The following is a 22,210-nucleotide window of genomic DNA, read 5'->3' on the forward strand; positions in this document are numbered from 1 at the left end:
AAGTCTGCAAAGTAGGTTGTTGGAATTTTGATTGGGATTGCATTGAATCTGTAGATGAGTTTGGGTAGAATTGACATCTTAATGACATTTAGCCTTCCTATCCATGAACATGGAATATTTTTCCATCTTTTAAGGTCCCTTCTATTTCTTTTAGTAGAGTTATGTAGTTTTCTTTGTATAGGTCTTTTACATCTTTGGTTAAGTTTATTCCTAGGTACTTGATTTTTTTAGTTGCTATTGAAAATGGTATCTTTTTCTTGAGTGTCTCTTCAGTTTGTTCATTTCTAGCATATAGAAACATTACTGACTTATGTGCATTAATCTTGTATCCCGCTACTTTGCTAAATTTGTTTATTAGCTCTAGTAGCTGTATCGTCGATTTCTCAGGGTTTTCAAGATATAAGATCATATCATCTGCAAACAATGACAGTTTTACTTCTTCTTTTCCAATTTGGATGCCTTTTATTTCTTTGTCTTGCCGGATTGCCCTGCCTAGCACTTCCAGCACAATGTTGAATAACAGTGGTGACAGTGGGCATCCTTGTCTTGTTCCTGATCTTAGAGGGAAGGCTTTCAGTCCCTCACCATTGAGTACTATGCTGGCTGTGGGTTTTTCATATATGCTCTTTATCATATTGAGGAAGTTTCCTTCAATTCCTACCTTTTGAAGTGTTTTTATCAAAAAGGGATGTTGGATTTTGTCAAATGCTTTTTCAGCATCTATTGAGATGATCAATTGATTTTTCCCTTTCGAGTTTTTAATGTGTTGTAATACATTGATTGTTTTTCTTATGTTGAACCATCCTTGCATGCCTGGAATGAACCCCACTTGGTCATGGTGTATGATTTTTTTAATGTGTCTTTGGATTCAATTTGCAAGTATTTTGTTGAGGATTTTTGCATCTATATTCATTAGGGAGATTGGCCGGTAGTTTTCCTTTTTTGTAGCATCTTTGCCTGGTTTTGGTATTAGATTGATGTTAGCTTCATAAAATGAGTTAGGTAGTGTTCCATTTTCTTCAATGTTTTGAAAGAGTTTGAGTAAGATTGGTGTCACTTCTTTCTGGAAAGTTTGGTAGAATTCCCCTGTGAAGCCATCTGGCCCTGGGCATTTATTTGTGGGAAGATTTTTGATGACTGATTGGATCTCTTTGCTTGTGATGGGTTGGTTGAGGTCTTCTGTTTCTTCTCTGGTCAGTCTAGGTTGTTCATATGTTTCCAGGAAATTGTCCATTTCTTCTACATTATCCAGTTTGTTGCCATACAGTTGTTCATAGTATCCTCTTATAATTTTTTTAATTTCTTCAGGATCTGCAGTTATGTCACCTTTTTCATTCATTATTTTGTTTATATGGGTCTTCTCTCTTTTTGATTTTGTCAGTCTAGCTAGGGGCTTGTCAATCTTGTTGATCTTCTCAAAGAACCAACTTTTGGTGATATTTTTCCTCTCTATTGTTTTTTTTGTTCTCTATGTCATTTATTTCTGCTTTAATCCTTGTTATTTCTTTTCTTCTACTTGGTTTAGGATTGGTTTGCTGTTCATTTTCTAGCTTCTGCAGTTGATCCATTAGTTCTTTGATTTTGGCTCTTTCTTCCTTTTTAATATATGCGTTTAGTGCTATAAATTTCCCCCTCAGTACTGCTTTTGCTGCATCCCATAGGTTTTGGTATGTTGTGTTCTCATTTTCATTCGTCTCTATATATTTAGCAATTTCTCTTGCTATTTCTTCTTTAACCCACTGATTGTTTAGGAGTGTGTTGTTTAACCTCCAGGTATTTGTGAATTTTCTAAGTCTCTGATGGTTATTGACTTCTAATTGTATTCCATTGTGGTCAGAGAATGTGCTTTGAATAATTTCAATCTTTTTAAATTTATTGAGGCTTGTTTTATGTCCCAGCACATGATCTATTCTGGAGAAAGTCCCGTGAGCACTAGAAAAGTATGTGTATCCTGGTGATTTGGGATGTAATGTTCTGTATATGTCTGTTAAATCTAATTCATTTATCAGATTGTTTAGGTTTTCAATTTCCTTATTGGTCTTCTGTCTGGTTGATCTATCTATAGGAGAGAGTGATGTGTTGAAGTCTCCCACAATTATTGTGGAAACATCAATTGCTTCCTTTAGTTTTGCCAGTGTTTCTCTCATGTATTTTGTGGCACCTTGATTGGGTGCATAGACATTTACGATTGTTATTTCTTCTTGTTGAATTGCCCCTTTTATTAGTATGTAGTGGCCTTCTTTGTCTCTCAAAACATCCCTGCATTTAAAGTCTATTTTATCTGAGATTAATATTGCTACACCTGCTTTCTTTTGGCTGTAGCTTGCATGAAATATTTTTTCCATCCTTTTACTTTCAGTTTCTTTGTGTCCCTGTGTCTAAGATGAGTCTCTTGTATGCAACATATTGATGGTTCATTTTTTTTGATCCATTCTGCGAATCTATATCTTTTAATTGGGGAGTTTAATCCATTTACATTCAACGTTATAACCGTGAAGGCATTTCTTGAATCAGCCATCTTATCCTTTGGTTTATGTTTGTCATATTTTTCCCCTCTGTCTATTAATATCCTTTATTGTACCCATACCGAATCTCTTTAGTACTGAACCTTTCTCCAAGTCTCTCTGCCCTGTCTTTGTTTCTCTGTCTGTAGGGCTCCCTTTAGTATCTCCAGTAGGGCAGGTCTCTTGTTAGCAAATTCTCTCAGCATTTGTTTGTCTGTGAAAAATTTAAGCTCTCCCTCAAATTTGAAGGAGAGCTTTGCTGGATAAAGTATTCTTGGCTGGAAATTTTTCTCACTCAGAATTTTAAATATATCGTGCCACTACCTTCTCGCCTCCATGGTGGCTGCTGAGTAGTCACTACTTAGTCTTATGCTGTTTCCTTTGTATGTGGTGAATTGCTTTTCTCTTGCTGCTTTCAGAACTTGCTCCTTCTCTTCCGTGTTTGACAGTGTGATCAGAATATGTCTCGGAGTGGGTTTATTTGGATTTATTCTATTTGGAGTTCGCTGAGCATTTATGATTTGTGTATTTATGTTGTTTAGAAGATTTGGGAAGTTTTCCCCAACAATTTCTTTGAATACTCTTCCTAGACCTTTACCCTTTTCTTCCCCTTCTGGAACACCAATGAGTCTTATATTCGGACGTTTCATATTATCTATCATATCCCTGAGGTCCATTTCGATTTTTTCAATTTTTTTCCCCATTCTTTCTTTTATGCTTTCATTTTCCATTCTGTCATCTTCCAGGTCACTGATTCGTTGTTCACCTTCCTCTAGTCTTGTACTATGAGTGTCCAGAATCTTTTTAATTTGGTCAACAGTTTCTTTAATTTCCATAAGATCATCCACTTTTTTATTTAGTCTTGCAATGTCTTCTTTATGCTCTTCTAGGGTCTTCTTGATCTCCTTTGTATCCCGTACTATGGTCTCATTGTTCATCTTTAGTTCTTTGAGTAGCTGCTCTAGGTGCTGTGTCTCTTCTGGTCTTTTGATTTGGGTGCTTGGGCTTGGGTTATCCATATCATCTGGTTTTTTCATATGCTTTATAATTTTCTGTTGTTTTTGGCCTCGTGGCATTTGCTGAACTTGATAGGGTTCTTTTAGGATTTGTAGACCAATTGAAGTCCTTATCTCTAATTTATCAGATCTACAGCTTCGTGGAGTACACTTTCTCTAACTAACCCACAGGTGGCGTCCATGAGCCACCTGTTCTCCACAAGCCAGTTCTCCCCTGCTTAGCCTTTTTGGTGAGTGGGGGAGTGAGTCTTGTGGGGTCCAATTGGTGTACCAATCTTGCGTGTGTAGTTGGTGTTGCCTGCCCTGTATATGGGGCGTGTTTCTGGGCAGTCAGGGAGGGGGGGTGGCTCTAAGAATCAAATCTCCCTGGTGATCCTAGAGTTTTAAAGCTGCTGCAATCGTCTAATCCTTCAGTTCAGTCCTGCCACAGTTTGTCTCTGCCACTGACCCACAAGTCCTTGGTATTGGCGTATGGCTCCTGAGACTTGCAAGTGGGCCCCTCTTCCAGGCTGTGCACCCCGGGTCCTCTGTTGAGGGATGACTGTGCTATGTCACAGGTGAGTGCCGTCCCCCCAGGGTGGTTCTGGGCTGCTGGGCTGTGTAGGGAGGCTCCCAGTCTGCTGAACTGATGGCTGAATGGGGCTTTGTTAATTCACACTGCTCCACCTTCCCAACTCTGGGACAATCAGCTGAGGTTGCAGGGAAGGCTAATGTCCACGCCCAGTTTTGTGGTGTGTGCCTGTTATTTGAAGCACTTCCATCACACTGGGTTTTCTGGGGCAGTTCTGGGCTATGGGGCTGGCGATGGGCAGGAGTGTTTCCTGTCCACCAGGATGATGGCTGTGAGCGGACACCCCCCTTTTCTTGGGAAGTTGTGGTGTTTAGTGAATTTTCTCAGCCACTGGATTATTGCCTTTTGTCTCAGAGCTCTCTTAGTTCTGCTCTTGTCTTGACCTGCCCAAATTGCAAGTCTTTGAAGCTTTCTGTATTGGGCTTCTTAGAGTAATTGTTTTAGAAAAAGAAAAAAGGATTAAAAAAAAAAAAAAAAGGGCCCTCCTCACAGATCTAATGGGTTATTGAAATGCTAAGAGAGAAAGCAATTAGGGCCATTAAGGAAAGTTCCACAGGGCAGAGAGATCAGCTTTTCTTCGGGATTTGCATGTGAGCCTCAGGGCCTGAGCTCTGCCCTTCCCCTTTCTGTGTTCACCAGAACTCCAAAAATCCTCTGCTTTTATTTTGGAGTTTTTCGTGTTGTTTTTTTCTATGCCTGTCTCCTCTCTGCTGGGCTGGCTGCTCTCAGATTCTCTGGTGTCTGGTCTCAGTCTATCTATGGTTGGAGTTCGGACCAGCAGAACGAGCCCCCGACAAAGGCTGCCACCACAGTTCTCCCCTCCCCACCCCGGAGCCGACAGCACCCCCCGCCATGGGACCGAGCCCGGCAGGGAGGGGCGCGGGCCCCCCGGCCACAAAAACCCACAGATTTCGCTGATCTCAGCAGCCCCACGCTTCCATGAGTGTTGCATGAAGCATGCCCGAAGTCAGACAGCTCTGCGGTGTCCAGTCCACGCAGCCCCCAGCCCTCTACCCACCCCCCTGGAGGAGCAACCAAAACACACAGCTCACCAGTCCGCCATCCCACCCCACCTCCCATACTTCTTAAAGAAGAGGTCCAATGGCAAGGGCATGGATATGTGTTAAAGGTAAATGGGTTTGAATTCTAGCCCTGCCCCTTGCTTGCTAAGTGACTTAGGGCAAATACATTAACCTTTCTGGGTTTCATGATCCTCATCTGTAAAATGTAAATAAAACCTTCACAGGGTTATCACAAATATGAAATGAGATAATGTGAAGAGCACTTGGCACAGTGCCTGGCACATGGTAAAAGTTGGATAAATGTGAGCTGCTTTCGATTATGTTATTACTAGCCCTGGATTTTCTTTGATGGTCTTGTCAATTTGATGATTCCAGGATTCTTACAAGTACTGAATGGGATATACCGTACCATCCAGCTCCTGAAGGAGCCTTCTGGGCTGTGTGTGCACTCACTCTGAGCACTGGATGCTGTCAGGGCTGCTCAGATACCATCCACAGTCAGGGGCTGCCTCCTTCTGATGCCAAGGCCAGGCCCCTCCCTTCTGGCTGGCCCCACAGAGCTGTGTCCTGTCCTGCAAAGCCACCACCATTTTTCGTTTTCCCAATTTCCCTTCTTGGCTCAATATCTTCCTGTCCCAGGCTGCAGCATCCCTCCAGAAGCTACTTCCAGAGCTCTGTTGCATCTTGCGGGAACTTCCTCTCATATCTGGAAAGGATTTTCTCACTTCCTTCTCAGTGTCTTGGGTCTTACGTTAAAGAGTTCCACCTGCTAACTTCATCCCCTGCCACCTTGGAGACATTATTATCATGTGACATCATAATCGCAGTGTGCCACCATGTCACTGCATCATTTTGTCAGTATCTCAATACTATATTAACATGATCACACTGTCAGGTTGTCATTTCATTGCTGTGTTGTGTGCCTTGCTACAGTCATCACAATACTGTGGTGTCCCTTATTACATAGTTACCTCTATATCACAATATAACACCATATTGTTAACCTGGACTTTGACCCATTATTTCCTGGTTGGTATTTAGTAAACTGCCATATGACTGTCCTGTTTCTGGGTTACATCATTACATCATTGTCACTGGTACCTTTATGTTGATGCATCCTTACCAAGTTATGTTATTATAGAATCACTTTGTTTCAGTATTATACTGCTACTTTGTTAAAGAATTACATTGGCCAAAATGAAATGTAAATTGGGTAGGAGGGCGCAGTAGGGAGGTCTATTTCTCAACCCTACCATCCAAGCCCAATTCATTCCCCTGAGCTACTTCCTTGTAATTCTGTCTATTGTAATTCATGCCTAGTCATGTCAAACTCTGTATATCCAAAGCCATGCTCATCATTTCTAGTCCCAAGTCAGCTCTCTTCCTACCTCTGCTAATGGTCTCACCAGCCCCCCAGCCTCATGGAACATAATCCTTGGAGGCAGTTGTCTTTGTCCATTCATCTTCCTCTCCTTCATATCTAATCGGCAGCCAAGGGCAGATATGCTACTCCAGTGCAGCTGCCACTAGGCCCACTTGGGCCCAGGCAACTTGGAGGTGGAGTCTACCCAGCTCACCTCATCCCCCTTTGCCCCTCAAAGAGACTTCTCCATCACTAACCCTCCTTCTACAGGTCAATCTCAACCCCTCTCTCTCCCTTTCTCTGTTTCTTATAACTGTACCATTTATGTTCTCTCTGCTTCAACCTTTCTCTTCAACCACTCTAGCTGGCAGCCAGAATTAACTTTGCAAAGAACACTGCATCTGGCCATTCTTAGAAACAGTCAATGATCTCCCATCAAGGGCAGGAAAAAGGCCAAGCTCCTCAGCCTGGCATTCAGTGTCCTTTACAAACTGATCTCAAGTTGCCTGTCCAAATCTTCCTCTCCCTTCCTCCTTTGAACAGCCTTGTGCTCCAGCCAGGCCATTCTCTGAGCAGAGCATGCTTCCTCTAGATCCTGGGTTTTGCTTCTTCTCTAGGAAGTCCTCTCAGTCATCCTCTCCATCATTCTAAGTTTCAGCTCGCAGTAGCCTGTCCCTTGTCTGAGCCTACCCACCACAGCAGGTTTGTTTGAGTCTGATGTTCACAAGCTGAATGTTCCTGAGGGTTTCTTCTCTCCCCAGGCACCCCAGCCAGTCTTGGGCTGCCAGGAGAGCTCATTTGGACATTTGGACATTTTCATGGCCTTCAGACTATAACTTTGTAACCAAATAAACCCCCTTTATAAAAGCCAATCCATTTCTGGTATTTTGCATAATGGCAGCATTACCAAACTGGAACACAGGGGAAAACTCTGGATTATATATCTTAGCTTCTCTCCAAAATGTTTCTCTCAGCTTCTCTGAGCTCTCTCAAAGGACTCCAGTGATCTAATTAAGACCCAGTCAGAATGGGCGGGGTCACATCTCCATGGTAATGATCTAATCTGAAGGTCTCACCTACAGTTGGGTGCGTCACATCTCCGTGGAAACAACCTAATCAAAAGGTCTCATCCCACATGATTGGATTAAACAATCATGGCTCTTCTGGGGTCCTAACAGCTTCAAACTGGCACAGATGTGATAGGAAAACCAAGGAACCCAAGGATTGCCAGCCAGTAAGAACATAACATCTGGAGGACGCGAGGTTTCCAGCCTCCGAAACCTCGAGACAAATAAACTCCCGTTGTTTAAGCCAACTCATTGTGTGGTATTTTTCATAGCAGCCTGGAAACTAAGAGTGTTTTAAAAGTGCATTTTAAAAGATAATATTTGCCACAGGCAACAACCTGAATCAGAAGAGCTGGAGGAGCTGATGATGGCTCAGCCTTGGGTGGTGGTGAGTAGCTAGAAGCAAATGGACCAGGTTTGTTAAAGTTTATAGGAGGTAGAACTGACAGGACTTGGATAGTGATTAGATGAGATGGAAGAAGAGGATAGAGTCAAAGATGACTGTTTAGATTCTGATTTGAGCAGCTGAGCGGATGATGGCCATTTCTTCAAATAGGATCAATAGCTGGGACACACACAAATACACATATAGTCACCTCCAAATGGTTGAGGGTAATGATAGAGGAGTACAGGAAGTTACGCGACGTAACCCAGTGAAGTGGTTAAGAAAGACTCTGGGTTGGGCTATCGGATGCTAATGCCATGACTAAATGGGGCAGAGGGTCCAAGACATGAGGTTGGGCCTTGGGCTGGGATCTGGGGACCTGGAAGATGAGGGAGCAGGAGGCCTGGAGACTTGGAAGTGGACCCAGGGTGGCCCAAGGCCTGGGTGACTCCAGGCTTGGTTGGTGACAGACAGCTGGGCCGGACTGGGCTGCCCTCTCCTCCTCTGATAATTAATCCTGCACGGGGGCCGTGGGCGATGACAGGGCTGTCTAGCGTGCACTTAAGCATTAAATGACCAATTTCTGTCAGACTAACTTCCCCAGCCTCCCCATCCCCTCCCCTGCCGCCTACCCCCCGCATGCACCCCCTCCTTCCGCTCCCTGCACTCTGAGTTTTTCAGCAACTGATGGCTCCTGGTTCATTTCTGTGGAATTAATTGGTCCCTGAATGAATTCTGTTGACAGGGCAATTTATCATGTGTTTGGGCTGACAGTGAGGGTGGGGGGTGGGGGTGGGATGTGGGTAGGGGGTGGAGAGATGGCTGGGGGTGGGGGTGGGGGATCAAGATGAGGGGAAGGAGAGGGCCTGGGTTGGGATGAATATTGACCACAGATGGGGCCTGACAGGAGCCAGCCTGAAGGCTTGGGGTGCTATAGTGTACCCCAATCATGGCCTCACCCTTTGCTACATATCCCTGATCCCACAAGTTGAGAGAAAACCCCAGATTGGAGAGGACCTCCCCCCAAGCTTTGCCTGGTCTCTCCCCAACTCTTCAGTTATCCCAAATGGGGGTATCTTTGTTGGGGGAATTCAGAAGCACTCTACATTAACCCTCTGAAGGCTGGAATGGGGCCTGGGGCTCTGAGAGAGAATAAGGGAATGTGTGCATGTGTGTGTGCGTACACTCGTGCACTCAAGGAGTGAAGGACTGATTAGTCTGGGGTGGGGTAAGGGGCTGGTCCCAAGGGAGTTGGGCGCTCAGCCGGCCCGACTAACAGGAACCTAAGGGACTGACTAATTAGGGTATTGGGAAGGTTTGCATAGGCAGAGGTGTGAGGGCAGGCAGGAAACACAGTTGGCCCCAAATAGCTGCTTCCTTTGTCTCCCTTCCCTAGTACCCTACCCTGCACCTTCAGTGGTCCCTCAGATCACCAGTCATCTGCTTCAGTACTTGCAGCCCCTGTCCCCAAAGACATCTGGGCAGATACTGGGAGAGAAATTGGAAAAAGTAGGACTGACTCCCAGATGGAAGAGATGGCAACAAATAAATCTATGGCTCCTCCTTCTCTAGCTTAAAAAGCCCTCATTCCCTTTCCCATCTGAACATACCCCACCCCATCTCCACAGAGCTTTCTTGAACTTCTGGCCACAGAGATCACCCAGGTAGCTACAGAAGCCTAGAATATCAAAGTGGAAAGGGATCCTAGAGATCATCAGGCTTTACACGTGAGGAAACTGAGGCAAAGAAAGGGGCAGGCTTATTGAAATTCACACAGTGACCTTGTGATCCAACTTTTGGATCCCTTCTACTCCCAGCTTGGAGATGCCTCCAATACATGCATGGTTTTTGCTTTGCTTTGGGTTGCTTTTGGGGGCTCGGAATTCTCTGGAGGGGGGAGGCTGTCCCGTATGCCTCTTCCACAAGGTAGCTGAGGCACTTGGGGATGCAGTTACAAAGGTCAGGTTGAGAGAATGGGCCCAAGGTGCTACTGGGCTCAGTCAACTAGGAAGGCTGCACGGAAGAGGATGACAATCTGGTGTGTGTGTTGGAGGGTTGGGGTGGGGGGGTGGAGGGCTAGCCATCTTGGGGAAGAGTCAGGGCAAGGGGCAGCCAAATCACCCCCACCAGTGTGTGTCCTCTTTGCTGGCAATACACTCCTTCAGCTCTCACAGACTTCCTTCTGAATCCCCAAGAGTCTTGCAAAATTCTCTACCCTCCTCAAGACTGGGTCCACCCCTGCTCCCTGACTCTCAGCAAACAGTAACTACATCTCCTGCAATCCCTCTTAGTCTCCTTGGCAACTTACCCCCACCCCACCAAGTCCTTCATCTTCCCAGCAGAACAGAGGCCTCCTGCTTCTGACTCCCCTTCCTCTTCACCCTCACCCTGGGCCTCCCCGTGCTTTCAGGCCTCCTTCCACAAGGCCCTCACGTCCATCCCTGAACAGCCTCCTTTCACCCCCTCCACCCTCCCAGCCAGCACGCGTGTCCACACACCCCTTAGCCGAAGCTCACTTGAGCTCCCTTGAGCTTCCCAACAACCTCCTGGCTCTTCTCATCTTCTCTCCCCTTCCAAGTCTTTCAAAAGAGCTATTTACACTCTGCCTCCTTCCACTTTCCATGCCCTGGCCGAGCCCAGCCTAGACCCAGTGGCTCCCCACCCACTTCAGAAAGCACTAGCTTGGAGGTCACCAAATATCCCCTATTCACCAAATCCAATGGCCTTACCCTCAGTCACAGAACAAAAAAGCAAAAATTTGATTTATTGAGGAAATAATTGTCCTTATACATGTTAAGGACCTGGATGGCTCTTTACTTTTATTTAAATTTTATGTTTCAATGAAGTCAAAATTGTATTTAAAATAAATCCACAGAAATCTCTTATTCTTGTCCCCACCCATACTTTCCCCTCTCAGAGATAACCATTTTTATTAGATAAAATAATAATTTTACCTTCCCATGTTTATTTACATACAAGTAACATGGATAAATTCTTACTTTCCCTCTTTCCTCACACAGTGTGTCCCCTATTCTGCACTTCCTCATTCTTCATCACCTTTGACTAGTATTCCATTGTGAGGTGATTCCATGGTTCATTTAATCACTTTCCCACTGACAGACCTTGGATTGTTTCCAGTCTTTTCCCCAGATCCTCATAGCTTCTCTTTTACTCTCTCCTTTTCTCTTACTCATGCATTAACCTGTGAACATTTGGTGGACACCTCTTCTTTGTGTGTCTCTGTACACGGCACAGGGCTATCACAGCATAGACCACATCCCTGCCATCCTGGAGAAAATGAGCTAGCTGGCTTCTCCTCCTGCAAGGTGCAAGCTTTGATGTCAGAAAGATCTGGGGCCACCTGTCAGCCTTGCGACCTGCAGACTGTGCGGCCAAGGGCAAAGGGGTTCAACCTCTCTGAACCTGTTCTCTCATTTATAAAGTGTGGAAAAGTAATACCCATCTCACAGGATTACTGTGAAGACTGAATTAGATGATAAAATTAAACTGCCTGGTACACAGTGGGTGCTCAATAAATCTGTTTCCTTCCTGAGCTAATCTTAGCCTACATCCTCTCATTTGCCTGGACCATTTTCATGGTCTCATATATGGTCTCATATAGGTCTCATATATGCATCCCCTATCTCTCCTGTATCCCACACCCCACATTACTGACAAACAGTGTGTTGGGGATTGAATTGTTTTCCTCACAAAAGTCATGTTCAGGTCCCAACCTCTGGTCATGTGGGTGTGAACCTATTTGTAAGTAGGACCTTTGAAGACGTTATTAGTTAAGGTGTGCCCAAATGGAATGAGGGTGGGCCTCAATCCAATATCACTGAAGTCCTTAGAAACAAAGGAAAATGCACAAAGAACGAGAAGCCACAGGAAGAGCAAGAAGCTGGAAGTCGGTGGAACCTGGAGGAGAAAGGAGGTGATACTGCCATGTGCATTGCCATGTGACAGAAAAACCAAGGAACCCTAAAGATTGCCAACCATTCAGAAGATACCGACCCTGGGAGGAAGAAAGCTTCTAGCCTCTGAAACTGTGAGCCAATAAATTCCTGTTGTTATGCCAACCCACTCTATGGCATTTGTTTTAGCAGCTGGGAAACGAAAACAGATCTCTTGCAAAATTGCAAATTTATTAAGTCATTCTCTCTTGCTCAAAAATTGTCCCATGGTTCCCATTGCCCATAGATAAAAATCTAAAGTCTTTTAACAAAGCATTCATGCACTCCAGAACTTTTTTGGTTGCAACTAACAGATACCCAACAAAGTAGCTCAGAAAAGTGAAAGAGAGAGCGAGGGAGAGAGGGAGAGAGAAAGTCGGCCTATGACCCTGGAAGTCCAAAAGTAGGTCTTCTTCAGAACTAGCTGGCTCCAGAGGCTCAAATGACATCACCAGAGCTCTTTTTCTCTCCACCAGTCAGCTCTTTTGGTCTCTGCTTGACTTCACTCTCAGGTGAGCACTCTTCACATGGAAGGGGGAGTATTTGGGGGGGTCCTAAGCCTCACCATTGCAGCTCCCTGTCCAAAGGAAAAAGAAATACTTTCTCTTCCAGCACCCAATACAATTCTGAGAACACTCCAACTGTCCCTAACTTGAGGTCTTTGCACTGTGGACAGTGGCCAGATGTGGGTCTCAGGTCCACATCTGTGGCCAGGAGCTGATGGGGCACTCTGATAGACAGTCACACAAGAAGTGCACAGGATGGTGGAGGGCAGCTTCCCAGTGGAAGAAGGGTTGCCTCTTTGATGCCCCCCATGGAGAACGTGGTAGGTACATTAGGGTTGTAAAGAAGAAGAGTCACTGCAGCACCACTGGTAATATGGGAGTTATACGAGTTGAGCACTTGTGAGTCCTGGAGAAGCCAAACTTCTGAGATCCTCATTATCAACTCAGTATTCTCTGTGGGTCAGCCTCCCTCTCCACATGACTAGGGCTCCTACCATTTCTCACTCTCTCCTCTTTCCTCAATGCTCCTGCTTACTCATGGTTTCTTCTTCCTCATCACTCCATTCATTTATTTGTCCATCATGTATTTATTGAACACCTACTATGTGCCATGCAGTGTCCCACGCATTGGAGATACAGCAGTAAACAGACAAAAACCTGCCCTCGTGGTGCTCATGTTCTAATGGGAGAAGACAGGATATCAACAAAGAAAACAAAATCTGTTGGTTGGTGGTAGCAAGGGAAGGGAATAGAGAGTGATGGTGTGCTGTGTGCTATTATTTAAGTTGCTCAGGGAAGACCTCTCTGATAAGGTTAACACTGGAGCAGAGACTTCAAATACATGAGGGAGCCAGCCATGGGGATGTCTGGGGGAAGAGCTTTCCAGGCAAAAGACACAATAAGCCCAAAGGTTTGGAGGAAGGCATGGGCTTGATGTCATTGCAGCACAGCATGGAGACCTTCGGGACCAGAGCACAGTGAGCTGGGAATGATAATGAGAGGAAGTTAAGAGAACTGATCAAAGGGGTGGGGTTGACCAGTCAGAACATGCAGGATCTTGGGGGTCAGTTTTGTGACTGACTTTGACTCTGAGGGAGATGGGAGCCACCGGAGTGTTCTGAGAAGAGAAGGGACGTGATTTGCTTTCCATTTTGGTTGATCGCTCTTGCTGCGGGGGTGAGAATAGACTGGGGTGGGGCAAAGTTGGAAGCAGAGAGACTAAATTGAACTTTATTTGCAAGTCCAGGAGAAGGATGGGGTGGCTTGGACGGGTATGTACAGTGTAGGTAGTCAGAAGTGGTCAAATTCTGGCTCTGTTTGAAAGGTAGAGCTGCCAGGTTTTGCTGACAGATCAGATGTGTGATATGAGAGAAAAACAGAAATCAGGAAGACTCAGGTTTTTAGCCTGAGCAATGGGTGGAACAGAGGTGATGCTTTATAGCCTTGTTCTCTCCATACTTCCTAGTTCTGCTGCCTGAGAAAGAGGGACAAGTTGGCTCAACTCGAATTTGTGCAAGAGTCCAATTCTGTACCAGGAATGAAGTCATTGGTGCAAAATAATGGCAGTCTACGTCTACGTGTACAGGAGGAACTGTGGGTGAGTCAGCTTCCTTAAAGGAGCTGAGTAACAGATACCATTTTTGATGCCTCTAGCACAGTGTCCTGGCTACCAATTCCTTTTTAGCTTCATCTCTTACCATCTCCCTTGCCCCTCCAGGCCTGATAATCCAGCCACATTTTATCTGGTATATTTCCATGTCTCCACGTCTTTGCTCTCATTGTTCCCTCAACCCAGGACACCTTTCTTTATCTGTTTCTAACTGTGGTCCTTGGTGTACCTCAGCTGGGAACTCTGTGGGGTGCAAATAGGACTAGCAGAGTCAGAATAGTTAAGGTCTGGGGAGAACAAACGGAAGCTGAGGAGTGGGCCCTTTTTGTGTCTGGGGTGGACAGGTGAGGGTGCAGTTATGATAGATAACTGACAGGACTTTAGGCATATTCCTGGGCCCTCAGGCTGATTCCAAGCAGAAACCAGCACCCCACGAGGGACACAGCATGAAGTGTGGGATTCTGGTTGTCCAGTTCCATATGAGGGAGAACAGAAGTAGAACAGAATGTGAGTTCCTGGTGGGACCCAAGTAAGAGGCCTTGGCTCCTAATTTGATGTGTTGGATAGGGTGGACCTCCCAGCTGGGGGTGATCTGAAGGCAAAGCTAGGGACCAGGGGCCAGGAAGCCTGCTACTTATGGAGGAGGGCGGGGGCATTCACTGGGCTGCCCCACCCCAACCCAGTGCCCTGGCAACTTCCAGGAACTTACCTGCTGGGCATCAGGCAATAGTCAGGAGTTCTGCCATGCTGGGTTTTTGTAGGTTCTAAGCAAGATCTCCAAACTGGAGTGCACATTTTCCAGGGGTGCAAGGTAACCATTTGGGTGTGGGAAGAGAACCTTAGATGTTCTATTTCAATATATTCCAATCTCATCCTTTTTCTATTTTATGCTTTATCAGGTTTGCAATATCTTAGTTCAGTAGTACATTTACAGAATTTGTAAATAAGTGAATATACACACATTGAGAGTACATGTTCAAAAGTCTTTTTACTGTACAAAGAAATTTGAAGACCACCCTTCTAGGAGACTGTTGGTCAGGAGGAGCAGCATGGTGCAGGGCAGAAGGAGGGACCCACAGAACCATGGTGCTGCCATTTGCTGAGATGGGGAACAAGCAGATGGCACAGGTGAAGCCAGCGGAGAGAAGGGATGAGCTTGATTGGGGGCATGCTGATTCGTTAGGGGTCCTGCAAATCCTCCTGAGGTGTCATGATGTGGGGGGCTGAGCAAATTGGCTTGGAGACAGAAAGGCCTCTGAGATACTGGTGGGAAAGAGGTAATTAAGAGACTGCCCCTAGCCAAGGAGAGGAGGTCACTCCTTAGTCTGTCTCCAGGTTCTGCTTTCAGCTCTCCAACCACCCTTGGAGGCTCAAAGCTTCAAAAACTTTTCAAATGGGAGGGGGCTGGGATGGAAGCTGAGCTGGGGAGGCTCCCCAGTGGTGAAGGAAAGTCTCTGAGTGCAGAGAGCAGGTGGAGGCTGTGGCCTTTGTGTTGTAAGAGTGTGGAAGGGCTAGAGCTGGGAAGTGGCTGAAGGGGTGGAGCAGGGACCCCTTCCAGGTATCTTCAGTTCACTGCGGACAATCCTGGACAGTCACCCCGTTCCTTCCCTCAAACAGGGATACAGACACTGGGCTATACACACAGATTCTCTCATTCACACTGGACACTGGGGCACAGGAACACTAGGTGTGACTGAAAAGACAGTTCTCCTGCCACGGCCACCCTGAAACCCGCCCAGGGACATATAGACCCACACCGACATACAGAAGTCCATACACAAGCAGGGAGCCACAGAACGACGAACCCACATGGGTGCCCGTGCTCCCCGTGGGACACACAAACCACACCACAGCCACAGTGCACACCACTCCCAGCTACTGCTCACCGGGCCCGGGAATCGTCAGGGCACAGGGGAAGCTGCAGCAGGACCCATGAGCAATGGGGTCTCCTGAGGGCTCCTCCGGGCAGGGTAAGTAAACGCGCGGGAAAGCAAACTCACAGCAAGGAAACTCGCGGGCGCTGTCTGAGGTCTCCACGGTCTGCTGTCTCGCAGGATGAAATTGCTGCTGAGCTGACGCGCAACTGCGCCAGCCGGGGAGTGGAGGGAGGGGACAGGACCCCAGACACCTCCCTTCTCGCGAGCAGAAGGCCCCGCGTTCTGAGAGCTTGTACCCCAAATCTGGGTGCTGCTGAAGTGGCGGGAACCGCGCAGTTGTCTGGTATAGATGCGTGCCTTGACGTTACTCTGCACGTTCGGAAAGCTTAAATTCGTTGCTCCAAAGGCGGGTTGGGGAGGGGAGGGGAGGGTGGATACTGAGGGGACAAGCTCCTCTGGGTTTCTACATGCGCTCAGTCGCTGCTGAGGGGGTCTCGGCAAAGGGGTTGGGGAGGGTCCCAGTGCAGGGGACAAATGAGAGGATCATTGTGGGAGTTATTGGGGGTCAGTGCGGGGAGAAGCCCGCCCCAGAGACAGGGATAGACAAATCTGGAGCCACGGGGAGTGACATACAAAATTTTATTATTATTATTATTATTTATTTATTATTATTATTTCTCATGTGCACAAAAAAGAAAGAAAGAAAAGAAAAGAAAAAGGAAAAGAAAAGAAAACGAACCGACGTGCTGAAAGTGGTCCAGGAGATCAGAACCGGTGGGGGACCTTTCGAGGGTTCAACCTGTTCCTGGGTCCGGGACCCCCGCCCGGTCAGCCCTGCGAGGACTGGGATGGGCCCGGCCTCGGAGTCCGGACCCCGGCGCCCTCGCCGCCCGCGCTCGGCCCACGGAGCCTGGCTGGGCGCCGGCAGTTCCCTTAAACTACTCTCTTTTCTCGCTTTTCTTTTCAAATAAAAAGGCTCGAAGGGGAGAGAGATCTGGTCGAGGACTCCAAGCCTTTTCGTATTTGTTCAAGGATTTTTATTTATTTATTTATTTTCACTTTTATTGACTTTATTTCTGTTATTTCGAGTCGTCACGATCCACGGGTGAGGAGACATGCAAGGCGCATCGCCGCTACCGAGAGAGCAACTACGGGGCGAGGCTGCCCGGCCGCCGGCGGCCCAGGGCGCTCGGGGCCCCGCCGCGAGGGGGCGAGACCGGGGCAGGAGCCGCCACCTCCGTCTAGCCTGCCAGGGCTGGGCGGCCGGGGCGGGGCTGGGGAGAGAGCCGAGGGAGGGACAGAGACAGAGAGACTAGAGAGACGGACGGAGAGACACGGAGATGGCGAGGGGGAGAGATGCAGATAAGACAGAGATGGAGAGAGGAGAGATGCAGGGAGGAGAGCGATGCAGAGAGCGAGAACACGGAATTCCAGATAAAGAGCCAACAAAGCAGAGGCGAGAGGAGTCCACAGGACCATGTTCGTCATTTTGCATAGAGATTTCTTTTCTTTCGTAATTTTTTTTTTTTTTTTTTTGTAACATAAAAAATGCCCCCTCCCCCAGGACATGCTGTGCTTTAGTGGGCGTGTAGCTATGTCCCCCCTCCCCCCCCCAGCGAGCGGCGACTCTCAGCAGCACAGACAGCGGGGCGTATCTACAGGCAGGGCCGGCGGGCGGCGGGGACTCTACCGGGCAAGGCGGGGGCGGGGTTATATACACAGGGGTTCGCCTTCACACGACACACACCGTCTTTCTACAAAGCAGCAGCCGGTTGGATTTTCGTTTGTTTTCGCTTTTTTTTTTTCTTTTTGCAAAGACCATCATATTAAATAAACGTAGACTTTTTGCGGTTCTGTTCAGTTCCTGCTGGAGCAGGAGGCTGGTAGTGGGGGCGGGCAGCCCCCCACTTCCACCCCGCGGCAGCTCAGAAGCCGGCTAGGAACTGGCTCCTATCACCGGCAGATTGAGATTTGGGGGGTGGGGGCTGGAGCGGGCATCAAGTAACGGCTCGGATAGACCGGGGCTCACGGCCTATAGACAGGGCCCGCGACCGGCCGGGACAGCCTCCAATGGGGCGGCGGGTTAGGAAGGAGGGATGCAGAGGGTAGAGGGATGGGAAAAGCACGAGCCGGAAGGGAAGTCAGGAGGCCAGCAGATGAAAGAGAGGCTAAGGTAGGGGCAAGGCGGGGCTGAGAGTCGGATCACGTCGTAGGAGGTACCCGAGCCCAGGGGAGGCAGTCCAGGCAGAGTGGGAAGAGCCAAGAGTCGGACTTGGTCTGTGCGGGCTACTGGGCCTGCGTGCCTTGGGACCCAAGCTTCGAAAGACCTGACGTCCCCAAACCCCTTCCCTAGAGCCGGATCCCTAGACCCTCATTCCACCTTCCACGGCAGGGCACGCCCAGGAAGCAGCGACAGTCCGGCCGGCTCACGGGGAAAGGACTTTTTTCCCCGAGGGTTCGGAAGGGGGCTCTTCTTCCTTCTGCAGAAAATCGTTTGGTCCTTAATTTCCTTTGCCCAGCGGCTGCAGCAAAGCCTCCCGGCGCCCGAGCGTCCGAGGCGGGCTGCGCCGGGGCTGGGCCGCGCTGGAGGCCGCGCTGATTGTGTGTCACAGAAACATGTTGCGTGCGCTCGCCGGCGGGCCCGGTCCCGGGCCGACTCGGGCGAGGCGGGCGCCCTCCTCGCAGCGCCGCGCAGTCCAGGAAGGCGGGAAGGGGAGGCGGGCGGGGGTGGGACCGGCGGGCCCGGGCCTGAGGGTCCCGCCTGCGGCTCCGCCCGTCCGGTCATCCAGTCCGGCTATCGACGGGGTGACGTGAGGGCTGCGGGGTCCTGGGATGGGGGTGGGGCTGGGGCGGCGGCCGGGAGGCATCGCGTCGCGTCGGTCCTCCCTCCCTCCGGGGTGGGCGGTCAGACGGGGACGATGTGGAGGCCGAAGCTGTCGGCCTGAAGCTTGATGTGGTCCCCGCGGTAACTAGTGGCGGTCATAGGCAGCGGCAGCAGCGGCAGGGGCGGAGCCCCGGGGGGCGGCACTATAATAATAAGGGGAACCTGGAAGTTAACACAGGAGAAGAATGGGCTGGGTGAGAGGACAAACAGGAGAACAAAAAAGGAAAGAAAAGCAAAGAAAAGACCTCCCCGGGCTGGGGTCTGGAGGGATCTGGGCGGGAAGACCTTGGCTGGGCCGCGGAGCCGGTTGTCCCCGAGGAGAGCTGCGTTCACCCGCCTGGCGAGGAACCTGAGCGGTGGGCGCCGCCGCCCCACCGCCGACACCCCAGGGGGACCGAGGGCGAGGGCGGGCAGGGCCTCCAGCGGCCCGGGAGGGAGGGAGGAGAGGGAGCAGGAGGCGCGGGCGTCCTCGTGGGATCCCGGGGCCACAGTGCTGCACTACCGAGCCTGCCCCGCCCGGCCCCCGGAGTCCGGGCCGCAGGGAGGCGGACCGGCGTCGGGAAGCAGCATGGCCGAGCGGGCGGGCGACGCGCTGCGCCGCCGGCCAGCCAGGTGGCGTACTCACTTAGTAAGGCGGGGTTGCTGAATCTCCAAGCCTCGTTGTAGGCCGTGTACTGGGGGTGGCTGTACGGGTTGCCAGAGAACTCGCTCCCTGCGGGGGATGGGGTGGGGGTGAGAATCAGAATCGCAAGCGGGGACCGACCCGACGAGCCCCTCCCGCGACCTCCGGCTGTCTAAGGCGCAGGTGCTGCGGCCTGCAGGCTGGGCGGAGGCGGGAGACCCCGCAGGAGGCCCGAAGCCCCTTGGCGCCCGGTACACCCGCGTGGCGGGACCTGCGGGTCTGGACGGTACCAGCGCCAGGGCCCGCCCATGGCTACCCCGCGGAGGCGCTCGGGGACACCCTGGGAGGGTTCGTTCCGAGGCCGGGGGCGCCCACCCCGCCGCGCTGGGGGTCAAGGGCCTTTTCAGCGGAGAGATTCCGGCTGTAGGAGCCAGTGCCCCTACGGGTCGGAAGCGGGGGAGAATGGCGAAGAAAGGCCCTCGGGACACTTTGTCCTAGAAAGTCCTAAAAATGGCATCTCAGCTTGGTGCCAAGGCAGAGGACGGAAGCTCTGCTGGGAAACACCTCCCTCCCGCCTTTTCCTCGAGAGGCCGAATACGTGGGCCACGCGGCAGGGAAAGGAGGCGGTGGGAAGTGGGTGGACTGCCCGCCGACCCGCCAGCGGTGAGCGGAGGGCCCCATGGGCTGGGAGCCTTCGGAAGCCGTCTCCCTCCCTCCGCGGGAGAAAGGCCAGACCTTTGGGTTTCCCCCTCGCCCTTTCTCCTGTGTGATGACCCCAGACTGTTTACAGTGATCCCTAACCGCGGGTTAAGTAGAGGAGAAGGGGCCCCTCTCCGAGAGGGAGCTGAGGTGGGGGTGGGGGGTGCAGCCACTGGAAAGCCTGTTTATTGACGAGGAGGGAAAGCATGCGTGCAGCAGGATAATGAGCTTCTGAGCTCAACTGTGACCAAGAGGAACTGAGCTATCTCCTTCCCCATCACTAATGAAACAAGTGTAATTTCCTCATCAGCACTAGATTCTGTTTAACGACTCCCCCCTTGCCACCATGAGCTCTCTGCGGCTCCCCTCATACCCACCTCCCCGCAGATTCCTCCCCTCCCCCCCTCCCCCCACTCCCCTCCCCCCCACCTCTCCAAGACCTTCTCCAGCCTCCACTTACTCAGGTCACTCACCCCCTAGGACCTTCCAGGAAGAATCTCCCTGCCTCTACCCCCACTTCTATTCCCCTTCCCCCAAATCTGGACAGGTATCCCCTCACCCACACCTCCCAGCTCTCCTTGCCCAGCTCCTCTTCTACCACCCCTGCAGCAATTTCACTCTTTGCCGTAACCACCCCCCCCCCCACCAAGCTTTGCTTACCCAGGGCTGTCCCTGGATGGATGGGCCAGGGAGGGGACCAGTCAGCTTCTTCTATGTCTCTAGTGCCCTTTCCTCCCTCCCCCTAGGAGAGTTGAGCTTCAAGGAAAGGGCACACAGAGCATGCCCAGAGGGAGTGGGTTGCGGGCCCAGCAAGTCTTACTCTCTTTAAGGCCCGAGTTTTGTTTTTTTGTTGTTGTTTGTTTTTTTTTGGTGTGTATGCAAATAAAAGCTTCAACTCTTTAGCTTCAAGCCCTGCTCCCAATCCAGGGTGAAGGGTCAGGAATAGCAAAAGCTCCAGCTGCAGTGGCCAGACCCTAAATACCACTTCTATCTTTGATCCACAAGGCACCTCCATCTCTTCATGGGCTGGAGCCCAGGGGAGCAATGAGGGCCTGGGTCCCTCTGAGGAGATGGGGGTTGCTCTAGCTTGTCTCTCGGAAGCCACGGTCTTTCTGGTTCCTGCCATAGCCAGTTCTCTGTTCCCCTTTCCCTCCTCTCTCCAGGGTGCGGTCATTTCTCAACACTGGGCTTCCCTTGTGGGTTGGTGTGGTCCAGGGTGGCTCTGTCTGAGTGACTGACGTGCCCTTGGAAATGGTTCCTGACTCCAAGTTTCCATGGAAACCAGGACAGTCTCTTCCAAGCAGTGTCAGCTGGCTGGGGTGGCCTGGGGCACTGAGGGCAGAGCTGAGACTGAGTGCTCCCAGGGTACAGGCTTGGGTGCGTGGGCGGCGGCTGTGGAGCAGCCATCACACATAGTGATGGATACACACAAGGTGTGCACTTCCGCGGGCTCCCTCCCTGGTTGCTCATGAGGGCGCATGAGGGACCAATGGCAGCCTCTAGGGAGAGGGGGACAGAGTAGTGGTGGTTTGGGGGGAGGGGATGTTGAGTTTCCCCCCACCCCCAGCCTCAGACTACAGACCACTCAGCAGCTCACCCACGATTTAATTACCCCCACCTAGATTAGGCAGCTGCAGCATTGTCACCTACCAGGCACCATTCCTGCCAGGGTGGAGGTGGGGTAGCTTCCCTGGCCAGTGGGGGGCACATGAGGGGGGTAACCAGGCAGAGTGGTGCTCGCCATGTCACGACCTGGAAAAACACAAAGGGGAAGGGGTGAGGGCTGGAAGCGAGGGGCCTGCCTCTGTTCACACCAGGGCTACTCTGTGGAAAGGACACTTGGCTGTGTGCAGACATGTGTGCGTGCATGTGCAACACTGCATCTGAACAAGCAGGCCCAGGTGTGCCTTTGCATGTGTCTAAGTTTGTTACCTAAATGCCTGTCCCTGTCATCAGCTGTGTGTGTGCACCTCTGTGCTGTGTAGCTCTTTGTGTCTTTCTCTGTGTGCACTTTTGTGTGTATATGTCTGCCTTTGCCTGTATCTCTTTGCATCCCAAACCCAGATGGAGATGGGAGGGAGATGACCTGGTTTTACTCCTCCTTCCCAGGAAGACATTCGGCTATGGTCTCT

General features: G+C 50.1%; 1 protein-coding gene across 7 annotated transcripts in view; it reads right to left on the bottom strand.

Annotated features, from left to right (window-relative positions):
• Positions 1-17,607: 17,607 nt before the first annotated feature.
• The window catches only part of PAX2 (paired box 2), an 88,142-nt gene continuing 83,539 nt past the window's right edge, over positions 17,608-22,210 (bottom strand). For 2 of the 7 annotated variants that reach the window (XM_037804518.1, XM_037804513.1), the window contains 3 exons: positions 21,729-21,830; positions 19,383-19,469; positions 17,608-18,919 (listed from right to left, as the gene is read on the bottom strand). In XM_037804518.1, the coding sequence (XP_037660446.1) occupies positions 18,843-18,919; positions 19,383-19,469; positions 21,729-21,830 (266 nt within the window). In that variant the 3' untranslated portion in view covers positions 17,608-18,842. Of the gene's footprint in view, positions 18,920-19,382; positions 19,470-19,541; positions 19,552-21,504; positions 21,578-21,728; positions 21,831-22,210 lie in introns of those variants that run through there. The other 5 variants (XM_037804512.1, XM_037804514.1, XM_037804519.1 and 2 more) reach the window with 4 other exon arrangements.

This window comes from Choloepus didactylus, chromosome 15 (genome assembly GCF_015220235.1).
Source record: "Choloepus didactylus isolate mChoDid1 chromosome 15, mChoDid1.pri, whole genome shotgun sequence".
NCBI lineage: Eukaryota > Metazoa > Chordata > Mammalia > Pilosa > Megalonychidae > Choloepus > Choloepus didactylus.